This window comes from Notamacropus eugenii, chromosome 6 (genome assembly GCF_028372415.1).
Source record: "Notamacropus eugenii isolate mMacEug1 chromosome 6, mMacEug1.pri_v2, whole genome shotgun sequence".
Classification (NCBI taxonomy): domain Eukaryota; kingdom Metazoa; phylum Chordata; class Mammalia; order Diprotodontia; family Macropodidae; genus Notamacropus; species Notamacropus eugenii.
In genome coordinates, this window is record NC_092877.1 from 93925199 (window position 1) to 93949370 (window position 24172).

A 24172-nucleotide genomic window follows, 5' to 3' on the forward strand; every position below is an offset into this window, starting at 1 on the left:
GAAAAACATCTATTGCTTTTAAAACGTTTATATCGTTATAATTGGAATCAGTTGCTTTTAGAGTATTTTTCCTAAAATATAAAAAACATCATTTGCTCTGCAAATATGGCACCTTAGTATATCTAACACATTGCAATAAAGTGTTTGTAATAATGGTTTCCAGGCACTAGAATAGGATCATGTATTTAGAGTTGGGAAGAACTGAAAACATCCAACAAAAGAATAAAATCGGGCCTAAGAAAGGTTAAATATGAAACACATTATACATTATTCCTCCTCCTACACTTTACAACCCAAACTAACCAGCTTTTGTCATCATACACAACACTCTACCTCCTCTCTGTATACCTTTATACTGGCAGAAAAAGTATAGCATCTCCCGCTTTTCTACCAGATACAGCTCATGCACCACCTTATATAAGAGGACCTTTCTGATCTGTTACCTGCAGGTACTTAACATGTATTTAAATACTTTGTATTTATATGTATGTAACCTCTACATTTATTCTTAATATACTTATTTACTTGTCCCTTTAATTAGAATGTAATCTCTTTGAGGATAGGGATTTTCTTCATTCTTTGTATCTGCATTTCCCTAGCAGCTTGCACATAGTAGACACTTAATACTTGCTGAATGACTGATTCCAAAAGGTTAGTTCAGTTATTTTCTATATTATTTTCATGTAGACTATATTTTAATATCTGAAAAGAGGAAATTCAGGAACACCACACCTTTAGCTCTGCTCATTTAAATTATCTGATTAGACAGAACATAGCATTTCTCTAAGAACGTGTGTCCTATTATAGAAACCATATGTTTGAAATATGAGAGCATGGTACAGTGGAAACAACATTAGGATTGGAGTCAGAGGACATGGTTCAAATCTTGGCTTTGCCATGAGGGATCTATGTCATCTTTGTGTGATGCCCTCCCAGCTCTGATTCTATGGCCCTGTGATCTTTACTTCAGGCAAACAAAGATCTGAGAGGCTTCTTCTTCCATAATATATGGGTATACAATAACTGAAAGGCTTTTCACTAGTAAGTGTGCCTGCCAAGCCTCTCCCCACTACCCAATCCCTTTCACCAAATGAACTCACAGCCGGTTGTTTGTGCAAATCCAGTAACTCCCGTACATGACTCCTGAGTAGATTCTGGCACTTCCACATTTCATTGAGTGCCCTGTAAACAGTTTCAAATTGGGAAAAAGTTATCAAACTGTATCATCCTTCTCTGATAGCTATGTCTATCTCATAAATGTATCTACTTTTAAAAATATTTCTCAAACCTGAGGCAACATCAAATTTGATTTATATTTCTGCTACTAAAAGAATTCTCTCAAATGAAGGTCAATCAAAACAAGAATATGACAAATTATTCTATTAAAACATAAGTCTTATAAATAGGACAACATCTAAATAAAGTTGTAAATTAGAGAAAATTTGTTTTTAATGATCCTAGCCTCCTTGCTCTGATCTATTTTCTCCCCTTTAATGAAACACTCAGATATTAGAACTACTGTATCACATACATTAGGTCCCATTGAAAATCTGATTTTATGTAATTCATCCATGAGTTAAAAAAAAGGCAATGTTAAGTCTCCTGTGAGTATATGTATTTTAGTGGCAATTAATATCTTACAATAAAGAGAAAAATTTCCAAGAGTAAAATTTTAGGCTTGAGCAAGTGAAAATTTTAGAACACCTGCAGCATGACACCTTCCCCCAAAATCACATCATACAGGCCTACATTGTTTACAATCACGGGCTATAAACTGACATATGTGAAACTTGCAAAAGCTGCAAATATTTAACTGATTTTGCTAAATGAGCTACAAAAATTAAGTGCTTCTTCAAAAGAAAGAGATAAAATATTTCCATAAAATGTTTCAAAGTACTCTATTTTATTAACTTACTTTACAGCATTTGGATCCAAGCTGGCATACAAATAATATAAACATTTCATTCTTTCTTCTGTTTCAAGATTGTGAGGGACAAGGTACTGAGCAAAGATTTTCTCTACCAACAATCTGTGAAAGGAAGAAATGACATTAAACTACATTTCTGAACTTTCACATAGAGTCACTTGGTTTTTAAAAAACTTTTTCACACAGAGTTGATATGTCTGCTGGTGACTTCTGTATCCATGGAAATGACTAATTCTTTCATCAACATGATCATATTAATTGATTTACAATTGTACTAACAGCTTGAAGAACCAGATACTATTTATGATTATTTAACCCAGACCAATTATGCCACATTCTTTGAAGCTATACCTGGAGCTTTTGTACCCACTTTACTTCTCAAATTAGTAAGACTAAATCAATTTGATTTTGTTAAAGTTCTTTTCCTAAGTAATTGTGGTCTCAATGAGGATATTCCACTCAGCATTGCTTCATGAATTTATATTTGATCTGGTAGGAACTATATCTCTGTAATTCTCCATAATACAATGAGCTTGCCTTTAATGCTACCAATACCATGTTATCCATCTTAGGTTATTCTATATGCAAGTTAGTAAGACTAGAAAACACAAATATTTCAGTGTAGACCAAATACTCTATCCCAAATGAGATTTCTATAACAGAATAACAAAAAAAGCAGAGAAATTTCTGAATTAAACTAACCAGCTAATTTAAACATAATAGTTTTCCCAGGTTTGGTTGGTGCATGACTTGTATTCCCTGTTACTAGGGAGACTGAGGTTGTTGGATCACTTGAGCTACAGCAGGGCTAAAGGTAATCAAGTATCTGCACTAAGTCTGGCACCTATATGGTCTGTCCACTCCCAGGAGCAGAAGTCCACCAGACTGCTTAGGACTTAAAGTGCAAAGTGGTACAGGTCAGAAAAGGAACAGGTCAAAGCTTCCATGGGCAAGCCAGGAAGAGGGAGAGAAAAGATGATGGGGGGGAGGGGGAAAGGAAAGGGGAAGGGGAGAAAAAGAGAGAGAATCAATCTTACACAGTGGAAGACAGAATGACATTTGGAAAATGAAGATTGCAGTGAATACCTCCTCTAAGGCCTTACTAGTTTATGGGAAAAGTAATATTCTTTTATATAAACTCAAAGTATTTAAGTGAAGGAACATAATTTTCTAAAATTATTATGACTAAACAAATTCTAAATTTGAAAATAAGCCATTATTTACTGTTTTAATAAATCAACTTGACTGGCATAGCATTTTAATGATGAAAATACTTTTATATATCAATATTATGGGAGAATAGTAAACTTACTTGTCATCAATGCTGTTTTGATAATATATGTGCAAAAGTTTATCCTTTATCCAGCTCACTTTCTCAGCAGCTTCCCTTCCAGCTTCCGCATGAAGACAGTATTTCTTATAAAGTTGGGCAAGGCCCATCATAGCTTCTTTTCGAACTCTCCACTTTAGAAAAAAAATTTCATAGGTACATTTTAATTAAATATTCCAAAGCACACTGACAAGAGGGGCAAATACTAAGTTTAAGGTGGCATTAACAATAGATACTATGTAAAGGAACCATTCCCAGGAACTCAAACTTCCAGCAGCCCAAAGAAGATTCTATTTCCCCACTGGCTTTTGAAAAAGGCACAGAACCCCATAACATGGAAACTCATAATGTATTCTAGGGTCACACAACAGTGTTACACTAAGGGATAGCTATAGTATACTAAATTGAACTGATAACTGATGTACATATATTTTCTACCTGATGATTAGTATCTAAATAAATGGCATAATTAATTACTTTATAACTGACTGTTCTTTAACAATTCTGGAGAAAAAACCAACAACTTGGAAACCTATGTGGTCAGATGATGCTAATGATGATCAATGAAACAAATGTCCAACTGGGAGAAGTATTATTATACGATTTTGTTAGCTACCTTAGTGATATGAAATTATAATTTTCCAGAGTATTTCAATCAATTCTATCCAAATTTGTTGTGTCACTTTAAAGTCACCCCTCTACAATTTATTACATTATGCTGAGTTAAGCATGTCATACCTCTATAGAACTGCAAGTTCTTTGAGGAATGCATTGGAATCTCATTTTTAGCTCTGTATCAACTGCATATAGCAAGAACCCGATAAAAATTTGCTGAAGTAAAATGAAATTGTAACAAATCAATTGAGCTTATGATCAAATGTGTTTAATCTACTCTATGAAAGAAAGGGTCATCATTTGAAAGGTTTTAATCCCTTCCTACATTCTTTTGAAAAATATCTTTTAAAAAAATTTTTATGGCAACACATTTTGGTCATAAAATGATCAAAATTTACTACCAAGTATAATAGAATAAAACATTAAAGTAATTAATGCTTCATCTCTTACACAGTTTTTGCTGATCCTATTAGGAGCTGGTGACTTCTCCCCAAAAAATTTCCTTGAAATTACCTAGTTCATATTGCCTATTTCCCTATATGCATGTGTCCTCAAATAAGAGAAAATCTCCTTAGGGGAAGGAACAATTTCACTTTTGTCTCTCAATCTCCAGCACTTGATATATTCCTTAGCATGCAATATATATTTAGTAAATGCTTGCTGATCATGTAGCTCAACTTACATGTTAAAAAAAACAGATGACATTTATAGTGTTTTAAAGTTTAAAAGTCATTTTACACGTAGTACCTCATTTGATCTTGATAGAAATGTTTTGACATAGGTAGGTAGTATTATTATTTCCATTTTACAAATGAAGAAACTGAGGCTCAAAGAGGTCCACTATCTTGCCTATGCTCATAAACTACTAAGGGTCAGGGGAAGGATTTGAAGCTCTCTATGTACTACACCATGCTACTTCTCTATAATAAGTACAGAATATGCTAGAACACCAAGTTAGTTAGGGGCAGAGCCAAGAAAAAAACTCTTGTCTTAATTGCTAATCCGAGCTTACTTAATATCTTTAAAATTAAAAGTAGCAGAGCTAAAATATTTTTCAACTAGGGAGAAACTCTACAAATAGCCACATTATCCTAAATCATAGAAGAAGTTGTTACACTTTAGAAATATCCACTGAATAAACCAGTACAAGTTAACCACTAGGGGGAGTGTCACATTATTTAAAACCAAGGAAGAAGTATAATGGTACATGCAATTGAACCAGTTTTTTGTTGTTCAGTCGTTTTAATCATGTCTAACTCTCCATGACCCGCTTTGGGGTTTGCCTGAAAAGATACTGGAGTGACTAGCCATTTTTACGTCTGCTCATTTTATAGATGAGGATCTGAAGCAAATAAGTTTAAGTGACTTGCTCTGAGTCACAAAGCTACTAAGTGTCTAAACAAATTAACAATGTAACTGAACAAGTTAAATAGTATCACTTTTACATATTGGCCTACTATGTATGCATTTACAAATTATCATAATCCAAAGACTTGTTATATTTTTGAGATTTAAAAAGTTTGTTTTTTTATTCTTAAATTGTAATTATATTATTTTGGTCCTTGAGGATTCACCCAAGCCATACTAAAATCACAAACTTCAATTCCTTAGGTTAAAACTTCTGAGATAGATGCCAGGGACAATATGCCAGCTATTTTACCTTGCATGTGATTCTCTTGATTCTAACCCTCGATTCCACATTATTTTGAAGTGCTGTCACTCAAGTTTCCTGTATCATATACCTATAAACCTCCAACTCAGTGTGCCATGGGTACTTGTTTGCTTTTAGAAAAAGTATCTTAGTTTATTTTTCAGTTTAGCTTAGTAATATAGAAATCTGAGCTGCTATAAGATTTCAGAAAGTATAATGTTCCTTCCTTCACTGAATCAAGAACTTAGCAATTGGATAGAACACTTCACTTTTAAAACTTTTATTCAAAAAAGGACTCTAGAGTGCACATTATTATTCCATAATTTTACCAAACGGTAGCTAGATAAAGCAAAAGCATATCACTAACTTAGCTACAGGTTGTAGTTTTCTATAAAGGTCGACTAAAGAGAGGACACCAAATGAAATCTTCATAATTTCAATCCATCATCTAAAAAATAACCAAGAGTAGCTCCAAAGGAAATTCTGCATTTATTATATTGTTAGAGACATCTTAAAATTCAACTTGTTTATTAAATAATTCTGAAAAACATGAAAAATTCTTTTTCTGTTCAATATTCTGTTTAAGATCCATACAAATAATAAAATACAAAGATTAAAATTTCAAAAAGCTGTACCCTTTTGTCCAATGTTCTTTCCCTCACAAAGCCAAGTAACTGATCATTGACTAAAGAAAGGTCTCTTTTGCCAGCAGTTATTATAGTAACAATGACGTCATGACGAATAGCTTCTTCTGGATCATGAGACCTAACCTTCAAGTATTCTGTTACAAGAGAAGGAAAAATGTTAATGAATAAAGCAGATAAAAAGGATAGCTTAAACTATTAAATAAATACTGAAAGGCCACAGCATTCAGCTTTATCTCTACTATAGAGATGGTGTAAGAAAACATGCACGTGAAAATACATATTTTTGGGTAAATACTCAATTTGGTATGTTGAGTACTTAAGTACAAAACTAAACAATACTGTGAATGTAAAATACCCACATTATTGATAATAAGATAATGAAAATAATTTCTAAAGGGACTTTCTTTTAAATGATAACTATCAAAATACAGAATTTCATTAATAAACATAGAATTTCTCTTACCTGGAAATGAAGCTATGAATTAAAGGTATAATCTTTTAAAATAACCCATAACCTTACTGTAAATTTGTTAACATTAAAATGCATCAATCTCTGTATTACTCAAAAAATTTATAATTCTTTTCTAGGGTACTTAAAAAATAAACTCTTCAATGTACATAAGATTAAATTAGATAAAACTTATCTGTGTCTAATTTGATTAGCAGTAAATTAAAAGCTTTTGGCAAGCAGCTTCTAGCTATGGGTAAGCAATTCATAGGAAGCAAGAGATAAAAAATGTTGAGTTCCAATGCCACGGTGTCCAACGACCACAGTAGCAAACTAAATCCACTGGCCTGGATGAGCCAATGGAAAAGGAATATTTGTACCAAAACTCAATACACACCTCCCAAAACATTAAATTATTAGAATCATATTCAAATCATTTAAACAAAAATATCCATTAGAATTTTATTGGCATAAAGTTAGACACATATAACATTCAATAGCTACTTGAAAACTTATAAGATCCATCCATAAATTAATGAAAAGTCCTATATACTCCTTAAATTTATATGAACATTTACCCCAATTTCCTCATTTTAAATTCCCTATCTTACCTGTGAGATCCTTTGCTAAATCTGGGTGATTCATTAAACAATGACTGGCAAATTTCACACTTTCTAACCTCACTGGAACATGAATGTCATTAAATCTACAAGGAGGAAAAATTGTTAAATATTAATTCTGAGTAGATAGGTTTTCTTTCCACAAAAGATAAGATATGCAAATATTTCATAAACTACTTAATGACTAGAAAGCTTGCTGATCATAAGTGAAGTTTCATTATTATATAAACTTGAAAATGAACATTTAAGTATTTGAATAAAAAGCACTTGCATATGAAAAAGTCAAGAGTTACATAGCAATAATTTTTTAAAAAAGTTTTATCAATGCATTTTTGTTTATTTACTGCAACAATTTTCTCATATACTCCTTGACTGACCCCAACCTTTTTAAACAAGAAACAATCAACAAAAGCAACTAACAGTGATCACATACTAATATTTGATACTGGTGGACCCTCATATCTCTACCATAAGGAATGAAGGGTATTTTATTATCTATATTTTGAATACCAAGACTTCACTAAGTTAGTAAGAGGCAAGCTACTTTTCACTGTTTTTCTTTTTCAATCACATTACTGCATTAATTTTTGGGTAATTAATGAGCTGGTTCTGCTGACTTTATTCCTCAGTGATGATCTTTTAAAAAAATGTGACTTAATAACACTTTTAAAAAATAATAAATAATACTAGATACCCTTTCCTAAAGTTCTGAAATTTCTTGAAAAAGTAACACTAAATAAAGTTTAAAATGACATTATATGTTCTTCTCAATATCATGAAAGCCTCTTTAAAAAGTAAAAGTTGATAAATGCAATGATAAACCACAAGTCCAGGGGACTAAAGATGAATCATGCCACCCACTCTTGCCAAATGATAAGGTGATAAGACTTAAAATCTATAATGAAATGTGCATAATCGGACATGGCTAATGAAAGGATTTGTGTTGCTAAACTATGTATATTTATGGTGAGATTTGAAAAAAAAAGTTCTACTGGGGGAACAGTGGGAAAGACATAATAAAAGCCTTAAAACAAATTTAAATAAACAAAAAAAAGAATTAAGATAAATAAGCCCCACAAATAAAGTGATATAGAGATAAATACAAGAACACAGAAATACAGAAACAGATTTTAATTGGTTTTTGTACTTTGGGCAAAATGAGTCATCTTGTTTTAGAATGTTAGTCCCAAACAGGAAGACCAATTCGTATTTAACTTCTTTAAATGTCCACATTGGATGTGCTTAATACATATTAAAAAAGAAGTAAATACAAAAATTTATATTGATATCACCTTTGAACTATACTCCAAAATATCTGTTTGAACTTCCTGTCTTTAAGTCTCTCCTTACAGTCAGTTAATTCTTCAATTGCTATCAAAATGGTCTTCCCATAAAGTGCAGGACTATCTTGACCATGCCACTCCTGATTAAACAGCTCCCTAACACTTCTAGGATTAAATATAAAATACTCTGTTAGGGTTTTAAAGCCCATGATAACTTAGACAGCTCCTATTTTTCCAATCTTGTGACACTTTATTCTCCATGTACTCTACCTTACAGTGACATTGTCCACCTTGCTGTTTTTTACCCAAGACACTGTGTCACCTAAGTCACTGTATTTTCACTGGCTATCCACCATGCTTAGAATGTTCTCCCTCCTTGTCTCTGCCTTCTGTACTTCCTAAAATCTCAGTAAAAATCCAACATCCTTCAAGAAATTTATCCTCCCTGGTCTCCCTTATTACTAAGGCCTTCTTTCTGGGAGCAACTTCATATTATCCTGTACAAACACACATAAATACATACATACATACATGCATACACATATTTATTCATACATAATTGTCTTCATGTTGTCTTTCCTATTAGAACGTGAGTTCAAGGAATGGGTTTTGCCTTCCTTCATATCATCAATGCTTAGTAAACATGTGCGGAAGGACTAATTGACTAAATGTAATTCTACCCCTTCTATTTTTAAATCGCTACCAAACATTTTCTATTTCTTTACATCAGGAATTATGCTAAGTTTTCTAAAAATGACAAATTAAAACTTATGAATTATAATGCTTGTAATCACTGACATTTTCATCGGCAGGTACTTTTTATTTGAGAAAAGAAATGTTAGAGATTTACCTGACCACAGATATATAATCAGTATTTCTAGTAAGGAAACCATCACTACTTTAATTTATTAAGAGACTTAATGAGTTGACAAATATTAATTTAGTAAAAACAATAAAGTGTTCAGGAATCCCTTATAGTCCAACATAATAAATCCATAATAAAAATTATTTATGTGATGAAGTAATGTCACATGAAAGGTGGTAAAACTGATTTAAACACACTGAAATTAAAACAATGCAGTGAAACAGAAATGGCAGAGATTCCTTTGCTTCTATTCAACTGAAGATAGACTATGGCAGGTAAGAAATATTGTGATATGATACCTTATTCAAGATTTACAAAAGACATAGTTGATGACTGGGGTATCTTTTCTTGGGTATTTAGATATAAGTAACTGGGGTTAATGATAATGATGGAGAGGTTATTTTTGAGAAACCTACCAGCCTAACCTAAGATACAGCTGACATATAGTAAGGTGTTACAATAATTATTCAAAATTAAAATACAAATAACAAAAAGTTTTTATATTTTCATGAAGTTTTGAAGCCAAGAAAGGATTTTAAATGGAAGATATAACATCATTTAATAAACTGCTTTTTCTAGTTTCATGAAAATACAAAGTGGGAAAGAACCCTATTACAATGATAGAGACTTGTCATCCAAAGTCCTTTTGAAAGATTGTAAATTGCAAACTAAGTATGGCTAGAAAAACAATGACCATTGTACATGAAAGTCAGATTGTGCTGAAAAAGTCTAGTCACAGGGTCACAAAATGACAGGCTCACAGACATGGAGCTGGAAAGGTAAACGGCCACCTCGTCAAAACCCTTCATTTTTACAGATAAGGAAACTGAGGCCCATGATTAACTACGGGTCAGAGGCAGGATGGAAAAGCAGGTATTCTTGACTCTAAGTTCAGCACTTGATCCACTGTCCCATAGGGCATATTCAGTCATATCATTAGACCCAAAACAGCGTCCCCAGACACAGCCACCGGTACATGAAGAAGTTGCTACATTGATGTCTGTTAGGCAAATTATTTTAAACAAAGATTATTATAAATTCAGTTCCAGGAATTGGTTCAAAACCTAAATAGGGGATTGTGAACAGCCCAAAATACTACTGACTACTGATGCTTCACAAAGGTAACACTATTTGAGGGTTAATAAAAAAATGAAATTCAGAATTCATGATATATCTTCTCTTACCTTCCAAGAAAACACTGCCAAAGAGGCCGATTCTGCGTTGCCAAATCAGAATCTTTAGAACCAAACAATTTAGCTAGCAATCGAACCACAGCTAAACGCTCTTCTCCATCATTGCTCTGAAAAGAGAAAAAAAACCAAATGAATTATGTAACTCATTAAATGATAGGAAATCTCGAGGTGAAAACCACACTAACCAGCAACTTCATATTCCTGTTAATTACAGTGAAAAACACAAAATTATTTAGAAATTATTTTCTACTACTGGCATTGGGAAAGAACATCAGACACAACTCAGCAGATTACCTTGACCAAATCACCTCACTACCTGTCCTTGCCTTTCACATATATGATCAGGACCCCCTTTTTTTTTAGCTCTTGGATTCTCAAATCTTCGACTATACTTTTGATTCTTGAAGGACTAATTTTTCCTATTTGGGAATTATTCAGTCCTTTGTCTTCTCCCTTAGAAGTATTGGAAGGAAGGGAGAGGAATTGGTTTCACTGCTTATTTATTGCCCCAAAAAGGCAATGCAGCATGATGGAAAAGAAGCTAGTCTCAAAGCCAGTTTTCTGGGTTCAAGTCCCTCCTTTGACAAACAATGGCTACATTATGTTGCTTAATCTTTCAATGATCTAGGCAACTCTCTACAATTTCAAGTTATGCAGAGGGTGTCAACTTGCATTTGTAGAGAGAATTTCTTCACCAGAGAGTTTCCTCTATCAACAAAATCACAGTTCCAGTCTCTGTCTCTATTAGTAGTCCCATCGAAGAATAAGGTAGTGAAAGAATTTCAATATTAGTCAATTCTATCACTTAATAGCAACCTTTGTAAAGACATGACAGAGAAAGAGAAAGTGATTCTTTTATTTGATACTTCACTGCATTTGTGAGCTCATTTATTCCTGCCAACAGTGTATATAACAAAACCCATCCATGCCTTCTGAAGCTATTTCTTGTCCATGTCCTACCATTAAGGGCTACATCTAACATTTTAGGATGCCTTTTTGTGCTGTTTCTTACTATTGTGTAGACATCAATGAAGCACACAGACTATCAATGTTATCCATTGCTTTTTAATCATCTTTTACAATCATGTCTCTCCAACAATATTCGGAGAAATTCTACTGGCAAAATGTATCTGAATCATACCTATAATGTGTAGGATGTGCAACTTTAATTCTTGATGAAAGCCTAATTATATTCATATCAAATAATATCTCTTAGGAACTTCATGAAGTTTGTATTATAGTTTTATATAGTTTTAAGGAAGAAGTATAATTTAAGTGTCAGAGAAACCAACACACATTAAGTTCTCATCTGTACGTGCATATGTATATTTATAAATTAACTGTTTCCTGAGCCCATTATGATAAAGAATAAATGACCCAGGAAAATTAACTTTGGCAGCAAACAGTATAGTAAAGGCTCTCCTACGCACAATGCAAAATGCTTAATGTAGTTAAAGGATAGAAAAGCTCAGTTGAAGGAAGGTTGTTTATTGTCTTCCTGTGTTACTCTACTGGAGGGAGGGGAAGTAGGAAAAAGCCAACATTATTTCAAAGATCTATATAGGGAACATGAACTGAGAACACTTGCAACAATGCAAACTGGCAAATACTGTGTAACTCCTGGTCTTTGAGAGATGTCTGTAGAATTGAGGGTTAAGTGCTAATATAAGGTCAAACAGTCAGTATGTATCAGAATCAGGATTTAAAAATCAAGTCTTCCAGATGTGGCAGCTTTTTCTCCATTACTACGCCAAAGCTGCCTTTCCAGTCAATCTATACAGTAAGATAATTGTGCTCCAGGCTTATTAGTGACTTATTTTTACTTATATATAGCATTGCAGTAAGGCTTGGATACTGGAAGGTAGGTATTAAAAAGTAAAAATGCCCTGCTTCTGAGAAAACTAGCTCAATATCCAAAAATATTTATTCAATGCTTAAATGTAGTGATCACATTCATATTTCAATGCAGGTTGGAAATGACATTGGAATCTACTAATACAACTAGTATAACAGAAATATGAACAAATGATAGAAGGAAAAGAAACTATGTTTAAAATAAATTTTTACTTTGCAGTTTTTTGCTTTTGAAAAAATTTTGCCTTTATTATTACTAGCAAATCACTGTGCTAGGAACAGTCTTGGCCTTGAAGGAGCTTACGTTTCACTGGTGTGAAACAGCATTTAGAGAGCTCAAAAATAGCGTGCGGTGCTTTGAAGAAAGCAAACATTTCTGAGAGGGAGAAGTGAGTTGGGAGTGTATCGTAATGGATGAGGACAACCTATACAAAGGCACAGAAACATTCGATACCAGATTTGTGGAACAGCAACTCGTTCAGTTTGACTGAATGCAGAATAAAGAAAGAGAGGTGTGAAATGAATCTACAAACACCAGCTAGAGACAGAACGTGGGGATTAAATACCAAATGGACGCATCAGTACATTACCTACAGGCAATAGGGAATCACTGAGAACTCCTGGGCAAGGCAGTAATAGGGTCAGTCTTTTGCTTTCTGAGGATGGTTTTGGTCTACGTAGGGAAGGTGGATTGGAAAAAGGAAAGAATAGAAACAGAGGTAACCAAAGCCTGATAAGGGTGGTGGCCATGTGAATGGGGAGAGGTGAGGGATATTGTGATCAATGACCAAAGGTTGTATATGGGAGTGAAGGTAATAACTCCAAGGTTGTAAGACTGACTGACTGGATAGATAGTGGAGTCTTCAAGAGAAAGTCTGAAGAAGAAAGTAATGCACTGGGACCTGACTGAAATATTGAAAGGCTATACAGATCAAGATGTCTAAAAGACAACTGCTGATGATATGGAAGCACAGACAACCCATGGAGCTGAGAGATCATCAAAATGAGAGGGTGGAGACAAAGATGAAGGTCCAGGATAGAAGTCTGAGCAATATGCTTGATTAGAGGGTGGAACATGATGATCACCAACGAAGAAGACTGAAAAATTAATAGTAAGACGGGTAGGATATTCAAGAGCAAGTGGCAAAGAGTGGTCCACACCATCAAAGAACATAAGCATAAAGAAGGATGAAAAAAAAGAAGAGACTATCAAAATTAGCAACAGCAACATATTATTACCAATCTTCAGTGAAATGAAGCCAGATTGCAAAGGGCTAAGAAGGAGAAAGAATGCAAAGCAACACAACAAGAACAAATCCAAAGTGCTCTTGTGTTGCAGCATGCCTGATACTGAATATTATTTATGTGCCTATTTTGGAGATGATAATAATATAGAGCATTTACACGCAAGGCACGGTACTAAGCACTGAATAATTATTATCTCATTTGGTGGTCACAACAGTTCTGGAAGGTAGGGGCTATCATCCCCACTTTACAGATGAAGAAACAGACAAACAGAAGCTAAATGACTTTTTCAGTGACACACAGCTAGTATACTTCTGGGGTTAAATTTGAACTCAAGCACTATGATGCCATTCCTTTGATGCCACCTCGTGGTGGATGAAGAGGCAGTGTGGTGCAGAAAAATGAGGAATAAATAGCTCTGGAGTCAAAGAGGTGAATTTAAATCCCACCTACCTACATGATCTTGAGTAAATCATTTAATATCCCTGTTTCCTCATTTGTAAATTAAGAGGATTAAACTAGATATACCCTCTAAGATCCCTAGATGAACAGGTATATAATTTTAATTTTTTAAAAATATTATAAACTTAATAACCATCAAGACAAATTTCTAATCAAACATAATCAATAAAATAGTCTGAGACATGTAACATTTAAGAGAATCATAGAAATTAAAGAAGCAAAAAATGAAAATTACTGTGTCCCTTTCTAAGCTTATATAAAATCTTGCTGTATTTGGTTTTGTATTTTAGCACATATATGTATATGTGTGTATATTTGCAATTGGCAGAACTTGCTCATCTTAAACTGCATCACTTCATATAGGTCTTTCCACTTCCCAAGAGATAAATGATCAAGAGACATATTAAAAAGTTCTCAGAAGAATGGAAAACTATTAATAACTATATGAAACAATATTCCAAAAATAACTAATATTAAGAGAAATGAAAATCACAACAACTCAGAGGTTTTACCTTGCACCCAGCAAATTGGCAAAGATGTCAAGAGATGGGAACAGTCACTATTGGAGGGGCTGTAGAAAGAGTCACACTAATGCATTGTTGGTGAAGCTAGAATTTGGTCCAATCATTCTGGAAAGGACATCTGAAATAATGCAAAAAAAAAAAAGTGCTTATAGTATTTTTTCTTTGATGTGGAAGCTTTGGATTCTGGCTATCATGTTCCTGGGACTTTTCATTTTGGAATTTCTTTCAGGAAGAAATTAGTGGCTTTTTTTTTTTCTATTTCCACTTGGCTACTAAGAGATTTGGGCAGGTTTCTTTTAAGATTTCTTCATAAAAAAAAATAAATCTTTATTTTTTTGGTCATGATGTTTATAAAGTCCAAGGATTCTTAAATTTTCTCTCCTTGATTTGTTTTTCAGATCAGTTGCTTTTGCTATAAGCTGCCTTACATTTTCTTCTAATTTTTTTCCCAGTCTGTTGATTTCGATTTAATATTTTTTAACATTTCTTATCTCATGGAGTTATTGGCTTCTAATCAGTACGTTATAGTTTTCATAGTTTATTGCTTGAACAAGATATTATATCTCTTATGCCAAGCTGTTAACTTCCTTAATCAATTCTTTCTTGCATGGCTCTTATTTCTTTCCAATTTTTTCTTCATGTGCTTTCATTCTATTTATAAAAACATTTTAAAATCTTTATTAGGAAAGATTTATATGAACTGATCCTGAGCAAAAGGCGCAGAACCAGGAGAACTTTGTACACAGCAACAACCACAGTGTGCAAGGATTTTTTTCTGGTAGACTTAGAACTTCATTGAAATGCAAGGACTTAAAAAATTCCCAATGGTTTCTTAAGGCAAAATGCCTTCCACATCCAGAGAAAGAACTATGGAATTTGATCGCAGAATGTAGCAGATCATTTTCTTTGGTATTACATTTTTGGTTTGTTTCATGATTTCTCCCATTCATTTTAATTCTTCTATGCAACATGACTAAGGTGAAAATGTATTTAATAGGAATGTATGTGTAGAACCTATATAAAATTGTATGCTGACTTGGGGAGGGAGGAGTAAGGGAGGGGTAAAAAAATCTAAGTTATATGAAGTGATTGCAGAACACTGAAAACAAATAACATAATAATAATAAAAAATAAAATCTTTATTTAAAAAAAAAAGATCTCTTGGTTCTTCTCTTCCAGGAATTCTAGTTGAGTTTGTGCTCAAACTGTGCTTTTCTCTGAGGCACTGCCTGTAGATGTTTTGGAGTTATTCTCTTCTGCATTTGTGTCTTGAGCATCTTTGCCATAATAGCTCTTTATGATGTGGTTCTTTTTTTATTTGCTTGTTTTTCCAAGTGACTTCCTAATTTTGTTGTTGAAATTAGGGGCTGGGTTCTGGAGCACTGTTGCTACTTTCTCAGGGTACTCGCTGTTAGTCATTTTCAGCTGTGTCCAACTTTTTCGTGATCCCTTTTGGAGTTTGCTTGGCAAAAATACTAGACTGGTTTGCCATTTCCTTTTCCAGTTCATTTTATGGATGAGAAAACTGAGACAAAGAGGGTTAAGTGACTTGCCTAGGGTCACAGAGCTATTAAGTATCTGAGGCTGGGTGTGAACTTAAGGTTTCCTGACTTGGGGCCTGGCACTTCTATCCACTGATCACCTCGTTGCCCTATTTAGAATACTTAGTTTTGCGTTATTCCAGGTTTGCAGGGACAGCACTCAGGCTAGGGATCTGAAATTTCAGTGCTATCAAAGTGGTCTAACCAATGGCTCCAGTCTAAGCTCCACTGAGTTTTCTACCTGGGTTTGCATTTTCAGTAACAGAACAACATTATTATACTTAGCCCTTATAAACCAGGTGGAAATGTCTGCTAATTCAGAATTACAGAACTGTAGGCTCCCCTTTAATCTGAGATTCTGGCCCTGATTATTCTTCTGTGGCTGGGCTAGATGCTGGAACTGAGACATGGCTCTGCTTCTGAGGATCTGAGCCACACTTCTGCTGCTTGCTTCTGAACTTCTCCTTTCATACCAGAAGCCCCTTCCCCTAAGACACCAACTGTCTTTTTTCAGTCCACCCTGTAGCTTATTCCATTCATATATATCTGTTTTTACACCAACACCAAATAGTTTTGATGACTAGAGGGGCTGTTCTCCTTTCATCCCTATCATTTTTTCATTTTCCCCTGATATTCTAGATCTTTTGGCTTTCCAAATGACTTTTGCAGCTATTTTATCGAGTCTTATAAAGTATCCTATTGGTAGCCTGACTGCTATATAGCACTGAAGATTCTGCCGGCTGTTTAATCTGTTGTTTCCTGAGAGTGCACTTTGTGACTAAATCTGTGTAAGTGTTTCCTGTACTCTGATAGACTCGTCTTCAAATGTTTTATGCGTTTTGTGTTTACTTTGAATGAGATTCCCCTTTCTGTTACTGCTTTTGGTTATCAGTGTTATATAAAGCGCTGCTGGGTTACGTGGATTTACTTTGTAGGCCTCAACTTTGCTCTAGCTGTTGGTTTTTTTCAACTAGCATCTTTGCTGATTCCCTAAGACATTCTAAGTAAATGACCATGTCACAAAGAAGGAAGGAGAAAGGAAGAAAAGCACTTATTAAGCACTTACTGTGTGTGCCAGGCACTGTGCTAAGCATTTTCTAAATTTTATCTTTTTTGATCCTCACCACAATCCTATGAGGTTGGTACTACTAGTATCCCTATTTTACAGGTGAGGAAACTGAGACAGAAGGCAGTTAAGTGATTTGCATGAGTGCACACAGCTCATAGGAACTCAAATTTTCCTAAGTTCAGGTCAAGCTAAATTTGAACTCAAGTTCAAGTGCTCTATCCACTGAACCACCTAGAAGCCTCTGGGTTATACATACCCTTTGCCTTTTTTTTTAAATGCCTGTAATTTCTTTCTTTTCTCTTGTTTCCATTACTAGTATTTCTAGAACTATATGAAATAATAGGCAGGAAAGTGGGCAGCCATGCCTTACTTCTGTACTTTGAGGGGAGTGTGCATCTGTGTTTTACAACTATATTTAATTTGAAAGCTTCTCATGTATCCCCATTGCATAAGATGCCTACTTTTGATTTGAGATATCTTTTTTTTTTTAATATTAAAAAAGGCCCCTCTTTGGCAATACTTTGTAAGGTTTTTGTTTGTTTTAAAGCATTAGTGACTTAGAGTTTGCCAAAGACTTTGTCTCCACCTATTGAGATAAACCTGTGGTTTTGGATGTCTTTGTTTTTAATATCATTATGTTGATTATTTTCTGAGAGTTATCCTCTAAAGAACAAAGAAGCTTCTGCTTAATAAATGTGAGGTACAGACTCCTAAATAATGTGAAATAATAGGGACAGAAAAAAAACCACCTGTGGCTCTGAGAGTTATGCTATATGGTTATTTTTAGGCAATGCAATAATTTTTTGATGCATATTTTGTTAAAATATTATTATTAAATACTAAAACAGATCTCAAACTATTCTAACAAAGTAGTAATTATCAAAACTACCTCTACTGATTTTTTTTTAAAAGTAGATCAATGGAATAGCCTAGAAAATCAAGTCCTCAAAAAATATGCACAAAACAGTACAGCACTGTAAAGTTAAGACTAACAACTACAGAAGGCAGGGCCTTTTTAATAAAAAAAAAAATCCCAACGGGAAAACTGAAAAATCACTCTAATCAGAATAAGTTTAGATCAAACTTTGAAGCCTTATTCCTTAATAAATTCCAAGTATATAAAAGATGTTAATATAAGAATTTACAACCCCAAATTAGAGGAGAATGAAAGTTTCTTTCTTTCATGTGTCTCGGGGGAAATTTGTAACCAAACAAAAGACAGAATAGATGATAAAATAAAAAAGACAATCTCAAATATAGAAAAGTTATAAAAATCAGAATAATTGGGATAAATTTGAGCAACAAGAGATCTTGTCATGAAACTGTTCTGATAAAAACTTGGACATATAACATCTACATGAGTCAGCACAAAAAGACAATATCAACATTTATTCTCAGATCTAGATGTATGGACGACAAAGATTGTGATGCTTTGATATTGCTCAGTTCTTTTTTCCAAATGAACCACAAACTGAATCCACATGGACGCAATCAAAATTTGTTTTATGCCTCTCTCATGCACTTTTTATAATCTAATTTGTACTCATAGAATAATGAATTAGGAAGCACTGTATCTGCAGTTTTACCTATCTTCTTCATGCTAAGTGACACTAGGTGGCGCCATGGTGCACAGAGCACTAAACCTGGAGTGGGGAAGACCTGAGTTCAAATGTAGCCACAGAAAAGTTACTGCATGTCTGACCCTGGCCAAGTGACTTAACTTCTATCTGCCTCAGTTTCCTCAACTCTAAAATGGGAAAAAAAAATAATAGCATTTACCTCTTAGGGTTGCTATGAAGATAAGATATTTGTAAAAAGCACTTTGCACAGTGTCTGGTACATAGTGGACACTACACAAATGTGCTCCTTCTCCTCCCATCAGGAAAATGAAAATTAAAAAGCAATTTGCCTCACCTCACAGCCATATAACTAGAAAAGATATTAAAAAATGAGAAAAATCATTCTTTGAGGGGCTACAGTAAGACAGGAATGCTAATTCACTGCTGATGAAACAGCAGAATTTGTTGAGCTATTCTGAAAAACAATTTGAAATTATACAAGCAAAGTTATAATTATTCACACCCTCTAACCCAGACATATCAAGCTTGGGTCTATATACCAAGGAGGTTATTAACAACCAAACTACACATACAAAAATGTCCTAAGTGGAAAACAAAATGTGTGCCTGGCAATAGGCAAATGGTCAAACATTACAGAATGTGAATGCAAGGAAATATTACTGTAATATAAGGAAAAACATAAATTCAAAGACATATAAGAAAACTTGTACAAACAGTCCACGACAACAACTACCACCACCACCACAATCACTAACATTTATATAGTGCTTACTACGTGCCAGGCACCACACTAATCTCTTTAAAATTATTATACAATCATTTGATCCTCAAAACAACCTTGGAAGGCAGGTGCTATTACCTCCATTTTAAAGATGAGAAAACTGAGGCAAAGTGACTTGCCCAGGATCACCCAGCTAATAAATGTCTGAGGCCATATTTAAACTCGGGTCTTCCTCTTTCCTGGCTTAGCACTCCAGGATAGCACTCTATCCACTGCATCATCTAACTCCAGTTCAAGGACACATCCCCTTCTTTCTGTGACTTCTTCTAGGGAATGTATTTTGCAAAAATTTGGTGGGAAGTATTTTTGGCCACATGGTAGACATTTAATAAATGCATACTCAATTCAAGTGTCTGTTCTGTCAAAACACAAGATAATAATAATTTTTAAAAATTAAACCTTTAAACACAGTCTCTCGGAGTCTGACCCTTTTGAGGACAAAAGTATTGTCTACTCTGTGCTCTCCTTGATCTTTCCTGGATGCCTCCTTTCAACCCTGGGCTTTCAAAGGCACTGGCAACGTGGATTCTAACAAACTGGAAAGGCTGCTGCCTGGAGACAAGCTTAGAGAAGCACAGGGAAGATATACAACAGCAGGCTTCAAAGTAAAGCATTTCATACCAACCCAAGAACCAGTCACACAAAGGTGCATAGATTTAAAACAATTCAATCTAGTCCAGTGGTAGCTATGCGTTAGTATTTAAGGAGTCCAGATAGTTGAAATCTCATTCTTACTCCCAATGTCTGAGGGCAAATAACTGACTTTACTCTTTGAGTCTGCAAAATGGGGGTGATAAAAACATTTACAAAGCATTTTACACAAGTTTCTTTACATATATTATCACATTTGAACATCACAATAACCTTGTGAAGTAGGTAGTGGTATTATAATTTTCATTTTACAGATAAAGGAAACAGAAGCACAAAGAGTTTAAGTGACTTGGCCTGAATTATGCAACCCAGGTCCTGTGATGTAAATCAAAGTATTTGCCATACTCACATGACAGGAGTGTCCGAGTGACACTTAAAATAATGCCTATAAGAGGTTTTGAGGAACTACAGAACGTTATACGCATGGGAGATCCTGTTATTTTTCACTGGACTAGAGCAGAGGGGAAGATGTGCTCCAAAGCTAAGTGTACTGGATCCTTGTACCAGGAGACAGCCTAATGCTACTACTAATCCCCACTGAAAAGAATCCTACAACAAACCTATCTCCCATCAAAGATGACTCTGTAATAACAGCATTATAACGAAGCTACACTATTTTTAATATTTATTTTTGCCATGGTTCTCTTCCATTAGGTGCAGATAATAAAGAAATCAACATATTATAAAATATAGAATATAAATAACAATTGTTTCAAAATATGCAGATTACTTAATATGTCATTAATTAGGAATACAGCTAATAAATAATTTCCTGATATTCATTTTATATATTTTAATTTATGTTCTATTTAATAATTATAACAGAAAAAGTTCTTAATTTTGTAACGCACATCTTTTTCTTAATTACAAAAAAGGTTCAAGAAAACTATGCAATCCTACCTTTAGTTTGAATTCAAGTTGTGGCATAACAGAGAGCAATAAATGAGGATCTATGGCAAAAAGTTCCTGTATCAGATCAAATACATGTTCTGATAAATCACTTACTGAAGACCTTCCCAACACTAGAACTTGGTTGAAAAACTGCAAAAAAGTTAAAAAAAAAATTAGCCCATCTTCACACAATTTGCAAAGTTGTTTTCTTAAATAATTTAATGCAGCATAGATATTCATCATGAGAGTTAACCAAGGAACCTGACATTAAAACAGTTAATGCAGTTCTTGCTTTGGCAGCACATATACTAACACATGTAAAACATTACTAATAATCAACAATTTGCAGTTCTACCATGTAACAGAATGTTGCAGTTTTGTTTGCAAATTTCCAACATAAAATGGAACAGATCTTACACTTGACTCATTTGTACTAGAATAAAATCCTTCAGAAAACCTATATATATCAAGTATTTTGACTAAAAAAAAAAAAATGCAATGTTTATATAAAATTCAATCACAACATGGAAAAAAACATCAGGATAGCAAGGACAAATGATTAAGATATTAAGATAAATGATTAAGAATTCCCTCCTTTACAGATAAGTTATCGAGAGTTACCTGAGTTTTATAGAGATGTAGTGATTTGCACATGGTCACATATTAAGCATCAGTGTCAGGATCTGAATTTTTGCACAAATAAAAGGTCATTTTGACCAAATATTCAATACTCATTACACAAAGCTATCTATCATCATTAAAAAGAAGGTTTTCATAAGGCTACTGAAGCAGAAGAAATCTTTTGTTGATCTTATTACCAAATTAAATATAATAAATCACTATAATCTTATTCCTGCTCTGTCCTTGGAATAACCTATTTGCATTTAAATACAAAAAAAGGAAAGCTAAGATTTTTACACTTTTTTTTGTTCTCCTATGAATTCTCATCTCTATCTCAAACATCCAGATTTAGAACATTAGCCTTTTAAGGCTTCCAAAGAATTAGTTTTTGTTTCACTACTCCACAACATCCCACACTAAAGATCCAGTAGCTAGAAAAAGTCAAAGGTAATGAAGGTAACAGTAAATATATAGTACTTTGGCTATAAGTACTTTTCATTTTCTAATCCACTAAAAAAGAGGTGGGATATTATCTATGTTTTATCTTGAAAGAAAGTTAAAAGGAAGTGTAAAACTTGTCCCTGGTATGAATGTGATTTCTGGCGACATATGTCTAGTTATCTGGACAAAATTCTATGTGAAGGAGTAATTTGTAAAATTCTTGAAATTCCTTATAAAAAACTGACTTTTTTTCAATTCTTGTTAGTAGACTTTTAATGTGAAATAACATTATGGAGATTATCTTCAACTTAAATGACTGAGACAGTAACATATAAACAAGAAAACACAAATATCCAACATAATTGCATTTATCTTTGAAAAGTTATTATACTTTAGTATAACTTCAATCTCAAGAAACTCATTACACTGAATTTTATTAGAAATACTATAATCATTTTGTGAAAGTGAATTAGTTAAAAAACTTAAAAATGTTAAAATTTTATTTATATAATACAAGAGTGGAAAATTTTTTCTCTTGAGGGCCTTGAATCAAAGAAAAAAAGTAATTATAATCACATAAGTAAAAAATAACTTTTTATTGTTTCATAAAAGGAGAAAATATGAAGAGCTTTATTGAGCAATCTTTATCTGAAGAGCAGAGAACATGAAATGTGATTCAATAAACAAAAAAATAACAATCTCTATTATATAAATTAGAAGGCTTTTATACACATCAGATCAATGTGATAGGATTAAAAAGAATATAATCTATGTGCAAAAACTTTTGCATTAAATGATTCAGATCAAATTCTAACATTAATATACAGAGAACTAGAAAAGAATAATAAGATCAAGTAGCTTTCCAAGGCAATATTCAAAGAATTTGAACATTTTTAAAAAAATTATTAATTATAAATAACCTGCTAAAGTTGTTCCAAATAACCAACAAGTAAAAATTAGAACAATCCTAAGGTATCACTTCATATCTATCAAGCCAGATAATATGCTAAAAGATGGGAAAACTCATTGTTGGAAGACAGGTTCAACTATTCTGGAAAACAATTTTGAATCATATAGAAGGAGTTGCCAAACTGTTCATATCAAGGAGGTTGACATCTAAAAGAGCAATGAGTAGACAAATTTAATAAGTAGTCTTATTATAAATAAATTGGACACAAATTACTTGCCTATTGACTGGGGGACAGCTGAAGAAATCATGGTATATGAATGCAATGGAATATTATTGAATAAGGAACCTAAATATGATAATTTCACAAAAACATAGAAGATACGCAAAGTCATGCAGGATGAAGGTGAGTCAAAATAATAATACGTATAATGACAGAAACAATGTAAATAAAAGTCCATATAGAGAGGCAACAAAAAACTAGTCAAATATATTGGTTCATGTTAATGTGAGTACAATTGTAATAAAGTTAAAGAATTCATTCCTGATTTCTGCTAATGAATTACATTCTAGATGTTTTTGAAGGAAGTTACTTTGTTAAATGTTTGCTTGGCTGTTTATCAAGAAATACCTTTTCTACCAAAGCAAAATGTATGAATTATTTTTGAGACGGTCAGAAGGGATCTAACCCTAAAAGTTCAAGTTTATAAATTATACATTAAAGTTGAAATAGATACATACATTAGCAATGGATGCCTCAATGATCTGGACTGTTCTTTTCAGTAAGACTTTTGCAAGATCAAATGCTTGTTTATTTAAGTTCTGGAATAAAGAATAAAAAGGATTCACATCACAAAAAATGAATACAATTTAGTGGAAAACACCTTCTATGCTTCGGAAATAACATCACCATGAGAAAACTGCGCTCCTTTCATCTACCAGAAGGTTAAGTATGACAATTAGCAGGCACAGACACACACTCATAACCAAGTAAATGCCTCTGATAAAACAATGAACTTCCTGCTC

The 24172-nt window shown here is 33.5% G+C and overlaps 1 protein-coding gene across 2 annotated transcripts in view; it reads right to left on the minus strand.

Moving 5' to 3' along the window:
* The window catches only part of PDS5A (PDS5 cohesin associated factor A), a 146815-nt gene that overhangs the window by 61170 nt on the left and 61473 nt on the right, over nt 1-24172 (minus strand). For both annotated transcript variants that reach the window (XM_072620540.1, XM_072620539.1), the window contains exons 7-14: nt 23888-23968; nt 21187-21327; nt 10571-10686; nt 7230-7324; nt 6159-6304; nt 3240-3391; nt 1916-2029; nt 1101-1182 (exon numbers count right to left, since the gene is read on the minus strand). In XM_072620540.1, coding sequence (XP_072476641.1) covers nt 1101-1182; nt 1916-2029; nt 3240-3391; nt 6159-6304; nt 7230-7324; nt 10571-10686; nt 21187-21327; nt 23888-23968 — 927 coding nt within the window. The remainder of the gene's footprint in view (nt 1-1100; nt 1183-1915; nt 2030-3239; nt 3392-6158; nt 6305-7229; nt 7325-10570; nt 10687-21186; nt 21328-23887; nt 23969-24172) is intronic.